Source organism: Psammomys obesus, unplaced genomic scaffold (assembly GCF_907164565.1).
Source record: "Psammomys obesus unplaced genomic scaffold, mPsaObe1.curated_primary_1811, whole genome shotgun sequence".
NCBI classification, from domain to species: domain Eukaryota; kingdom Metazoa; phylum Chordata; class Mammalia; order Rodentia; family Muridae; genus Psammomys; species Psammomys obesus.
The window spans coordinates 77,415-83,776 of NW_026590110.1; the positions used below are offsets into that span (position 1 = coordinate 77,415).

A 6,362-nucleotide genomic window follows, 5' to 3' on the forward strand; every position below is an offset into this window, starting at 1 on the left:
GATGTTCCCTGTTGTTTAGAAAGTCTCTCCGTTGTTTCCCTGGCTTCAGAAGTTCTTCCACTCATCAACTCAGAACTTTTTCTCTTCCACAGCTTGGAAACTGTGTGTGCTAGTCGCCATCTTGGCTCCGCCCACCAAGAATATTAAATTTCAAACCACCTTAATAATATCTTTGAACTATCATGTACTGTGGAAACCTTATGATTTGAGACATGTGATAGAGTACCACTTCCTATCATTTAAAATTTTCCACATTTATGATAGAGTCAACACAATTATATGAATTTTGGATGACTATATTTGTACATGTGTATATCATAAAATAATTTATTCAAGACAGTTATTATATCTATTATCACATACATTTTTGCAGTAAGAACATTTAAGATCTGCTCTCTTAGATGTTTTCTAAGTACTAATTATACTAATCATGCTATATAATAGGTCTCTTAAGCTTATTTTTCCATTGGACTGAAATGTTGTAACATTCTTCTAAAATCTTCCCATTTCCTGATAGGTCTTTCACCCTGATCCCTGTGCCCACTTTTTTCTTCTAACCATTTCTTTGACCACAGCAGTGTAGCTACCTAATATAAAATTCACAGGAAATGAGAGTTAAAGAGATGGCTTAGCAGTTAAAAACACTTGCTGTTCTTCTAGAGGAACCAAGTTCAGTTCCCACCACCCAACTCTTTATGTGAAAAGCTTGTTACACCATGCCCAAGGGATCCGACACTCCTTGCATATTCTCTAGTGCTTAGCTCTTTATTAAACACCTTGTTTAATTATCCACAGGTCAATCCAATGCCACATTACATAATCCACCAATTTGTTATAATGAAGTCTAACTGATTGCATAATAAAAATTAAATTCTCAGTAATAGTCCTAGAGCTGACGTAGATATTTAAAGTGTTAGTGATGTAGATTTTGAACATAAAAATCATCTATAAATTATTTATCACATCTATTACATAGCAGAAAAAAGGAATGTTCTACTTCAATCCCAAATACAAATTACAGATTGCTAACTTTTCAATGGTTTTAAAGGACATTCCATCTTGCTACAAGCATATGCACAGAAATTGCTCCAGGCTGTCATTACATATTACTATTTTGCTATTTAACTGATACATATATTTAAAATAAATGTTTAAAAATAATGTGATTTCATTTTTATCCTACTCTTTTTGATATTTAATGACAAATTCTTCATATAGAATACATATCTATCGTTAAGAAAATTAACAATGCATTTATAAGCATTCACATAAATAAAGTCTATGAGCTTACAAAATAGTTTATTAAAAGCAGGTACTGCCTCACACTGTATAGCCAGCCTTCCTACAAGAAATTGGGATTTATTTCACAAATGACAAATTACAAAGCTATTGATGAGTGCTTACTATGTGGTTTCCATGATGATTAGCTTGAAAAAACATTACTGTATTACAAATTAAATGATTGTTTTAGCACTATTTCTGAGTCTACTAACACCATACAAGTATTTTAACATTTTTTAAAAGAGAGCCTTTATGTTGGTTGACATTATCCAAGATTAACCATTGCCTAGCATGATTATAAGGAACACAAGTAACGGAAATATTTTTCAAGAACATTTAAAAGAAAAAAGATGAGCTTTGTACAGTGAATGAGTTACAGGAAAATCCTCTAATTTGTCAACTAGTTTGTATGATGTCCATAGGCTTTCACTCTGAACTAAAAATGTTCCTAAATAAGTTACCTAATGCCCCCTTTACATCCTTATTCCTCAGGGTATAGATGAAGGGGTTCAGAGTAGGAGTCACTACTCCATAGAAGAGAGCCATGAACTTGGGTTGGTCTTTTGTAATAGAGGATGGGGGCTGAAGATACATGCTAATGCCTGGGCCATAGAACAAGAGAACCACAATGAGGTGAGAGGAACATGTCCCAAAGGCCTTTTTTCTTCCCTCTGAAGATTTGATTTTAAGTACAGCATGTATAATACTAGCATAGGAAGCAAGAATTAAACACAGAGGAACAGCTAAAAGAAAAATACATACCACAGAGAGAGCAAGCTCATTAGTTTCTTTTTCACCACAGGCAGTTTTTATCAGAACTGGAATTTCACACATCAAGTGGTCTATTTTATTGTGGCCGCACAGTGGCAATTGCAGTGTCTCGGTGGCCTCTGAGACAGCATAAGAAATTCCTGTCAGCCACACAGTGGACACTAACAGGAGACAGGTACGCTGATTCATGATGAGGGTGTAGTTCAGAGGTCTGCAGATAGCCACATAGCGGTCAAAGGACATAAGAGCCAGGAGGACACACTCTGTACCCCCCATTGTGTGGAAGAAATAAAGCTGAACTACACACCCTATATAGCTGATGGTCTTTGTAGAGCCCCCTAGGTTAGTTAGCATCTGAGGCACGATGCTTGTGGTGTAGCACATGTCCAGAAAGGAGAGGTTGGTGAGAAAGAAATACATGGGGCTGTGGAGACGGGGGTCTAATATGGACACCAGAATGATGGCAACATTCCCCATCATGGCCAGGGGATATGTTACCAAAAGAATAATGAAGAGAGGGAGTTCCAGCCAAGGACGGTCTGCAAAACCGAGTAGGATGAACTCTTCTGGATGACTTTTATTGATGACTGTCATACTCTGCAATTTGATTTACCTATAGTAAAGGAGTATCAAGAAAGTATTATAGAAATAGCAAAACCTCATGATTCATTGGTTATGACTATAGAACATGGGATTGGTAGTCTGTGCTTGAGATGATATGAATGATGATTAAGAGATAAAACTCAGTTAGTATAGAACTTTCTGCGAAAGCAAGAGGACCTGGATTTTATCTTTAGTATTCAGGTAAAAATGTTGGCAAGGGAAACACATTCCTATGTGTTCCTATATTCCAAGCTCGAGTTAAGAAAAGACTGGTTATTTTCGGAAGCTGGCTAGCGTAGGTGAAATGATGAGCTCCAGGTTTAGTAGGAGGCATAGTCTCAAAACATAAAGCTGAAATCAGACGTGGAAAAAATTGACATACTCTGAATTTTATATTTACAATACACCCATAGCACAGAAACATGTATGCACACCCTTTCATACACATACATACATACTCCTATAAGCACAAAAATATAATAATCTAGCAACTGGTGATTGAACTTCTATTTATGATACTAAATTTTAAAAGGAGTTTCCAATTATCTGACAATACGTGGAGCATAAAGGTGAGTAGCTAATTTTAACGGCAGTGCTGAAGGAATTACTGAAACATCATGGAAACATGTCTAGGAAGCAGTCAGAAAAGTTGGCAGAAAGAGCTTACAGAATTTGGCCTATCCATTCTATCTTCTTAGCTGAATTATCAGATCATTTGTATGAGTAATGAGAACATTCTATGTACTTGAGATTGAGCAAAGTAGTTTAAACACTGTTAACATTTTTTTTTATTCACGTTTGTACAGTTACCAACAGCCCCCTATATATAAGTCAAATGAGATAAGCCACAATTACAGTGTTGTTCTTTTTGGCATTTATGTGATTTATTGTGTAACTAGTGCAAGTTTTGACATTCAATAATTCATGGTAAATTATAGTTAACTTATTCCTCTTGTAGAGATATTTTTTTACCAATTGAGTGCAATGCTTTCTTTTAATATAAAAATTTGGTCAACTATCAGGGACACATTGAGTTGTTATTCATATTGATATTATGAATATATATTTAAACTCCAGAAATCTTTTGTCAGCAGATATCCTCATTCAGACAGAGCGACATTCAAATCCTGGTAATTTTGTATTTCCTGGATATATTCTTTTACTTTTTAGATAAAGTGAATGCTTATACAACAAAACCAAGGAACAGAATAAAAGAATGCTTGAAAACTAAAAATGCTTATTTACACATTTAATTTATTAGTGTTTTATAAAAAGTCATCACTAAACAAAAATCTATATTCAAATATGATGTTAAGATTACATTCCATTGACTAAATATGAGTTACTCATCTAGCCAATTAGCAGCTTCAAAACAGACTATTTTCTTAATAGTTAGAAGCATATCTTAGTTTTTGTCTCATTGAAAGCTAACAGCCACCTTGTGAGGTTCCATAAAGAGCCTCTCAGGCTAAGATATGAATCATGTTCTTTGACTACACACTATCTATCTCAGATGCATACATTAAGAAAAAACAGAAAGCAAAAAAACCCTGTATGTTAGTAAAATAATAATTCCAACACAAAAGTTAACACAAATTTAAAAATTATTTTATGGATATGGGTGTTTTGCCTGCATATATGTATGTGTACCACACGTGTTTCTGGTGCACACAGGGCAAAGGATCCCTGGAACTGGAATTAATGATGATTGTGAATGCTGGGAATAGAACCAGTTCCTCTAGAAGGGCAGTCGATATTCTTAACTGTTGAGCCATCTCTCCACTTCCTCAAATAACTTTTCAATGAATCCTCTTAAAATCCTTTAGCACCTGTTTGCAAATACGAGGATCTTATTTCTGTATTTTAAGATACTTTTAACAGTTTGTTTTGTTAGTTTCCTAATAACTATGAAAAACAGCTATCAAGAATTTACCAGTGCTTAAAATATAGTAACAAAACAGCATATTATGAAGCAGCACTTCTGAACTCCACAGAAAGTACCTGACACTAAGAATATGATGCTCATGGATGCTGCACAGCTTTTGATCTGACTATATTAGGATAAACACTACTAATCTCTGGTGATATTCTGGGCTAAAGTCTTGTTTAATAAGAGCATTGTATCAATTATTCTGATTATAATAAATAAGTATTTCCAAAAATGTAACCTATAAATGTTACCGAATATTGTTTACTTAGCATTACTAGCGCCACAATTTTCAAACATGGGTGATCCATTAGTTCTTTAAACAGCAAATTTAGATTTAGTCTCTACAAATCTTTCATGATTAATTTTATCTAACTTCCACGTCAATATGTACTCCACCTTTCCGTATCTTCTGAGATGAATGTGAATTGCCTTTCTGTATATTTATGTTTATTCTTCTGTCTTCAGATTTTTTGATACTTTTATTTTATGATATATCATGGTGCAGCTCTCGAATTCAATAACTTTTGATATCATCTTTTCTTTTTTTATTATTCTTTTATAAAACACGTCCTGACCACATTCTCCTCTCCTCCCAGTTTCCCCACACACATACCCTCTCCCTCAGATTCACTGTTCCTGTGTTTTTCTTCAGAAAAGAGCAAGCTTCCCAGTGATAGGGAGCAAACACAGCACAAGAAGATGCAGTAAGACTAGGTATAAAGCCTCGTATCAAAGCTGTGTTTATTTTGAAAAGACCCTTCACTAACAGATATTTTTATCAGAGACTAAAAATTAGATGAAACACATGAACATGTTATTATAAGGTCAAATGAGTGAATAAAGCATTAATACTTCATTCAGGTAATCAACATCTGAGGCCTATAGTATTTATAGAAAATTAAATTCTTCTAAGTTTGGTTTCAGTTATAGACTGAGAAAGAAATGAGTTACAAATTAAAGCTTAGTTCCTAAAGCTACTAAAATAGATACAGCCAAAGCTTATAAATGTTTTTTTGAAATGAAACTGTTTTTCCTGTGTACTAATTAGACACTGTAGCCCACACTTTCCACCTTTCCAGGGAATGCATGTCTGTCAATACAGGTGACTCTTTACTTACCTTATTTTGATAAACCAGTTTTATTTGATAAAAGAAGATACTTGAAATTTTCCTTTTCAGAGGAGACAGAGACACACAGAGAGAGAGATCCTACTATTCAGGCAAGAGTTTAAGATTTGTTTTAGAACTCTCAGGTTTTTAATTTATACAAAAGTTCTAAAAGCAGGGAAAGCTCAAGTTAAAACACAATAATAGAAAATACAAGAAGGCTTTTAACTTACCTTCTTTCTTTGCTATTCCCAAGAGTCCTGTGTATTATTTTTACAGGCAACTCATTTACCCTCCTCCTGCATGACTAGACAGAGAATGTTCCCTGGGGAAGAATTCTCCAAGGACATGCTTCTCATGCACAATTAGTTGCCTGATATGATGAGGCTAGGAGCTATTCTCTGCTGCAGTGGGATGCATTTGAAACAAAATCATTTCATTTCCCAACACATTGAACACCCACTCAAAAGTGTACAACTACAGGTGAGCTTGCTTGAATCAGTTATTCTGAGGAATTTAAATGAAATTTTTATATGTTAGGTTATCTAAGGATATCATATAAGAGTTTTAAGATTTTAGTTATCTCTCGTATAACAATGAAGGGTTCTAAAACCCACGAGAATAATAAAAATAATGTGCAATGAAAAATGCAGTACCCATTATAAATAATC

General features: G+C 34.3%; 1 protein-coding gene across 1 annotated transcript; it reads right to left on the reverse strand.

Annotated features, from left to right (window-relative positions):
- Positions 1-1,707: 1,707 nt before the first annotated feature.
- Positions 1,708-2,646, reverse strand: LOC129676217 (olfactory receptor 2B11-like). Its single transcript, XM_055606546.1, has one exon. The coding sequence runs from the start codon at positions 2,644-2,646 to the stop codon at positions 1,708-1,710; it is 939 nt and encodes a 312-aa protein (XP_055462521.1).
- Positions 2,647-6,362: the final 3,716 nt, after the last annotated feature.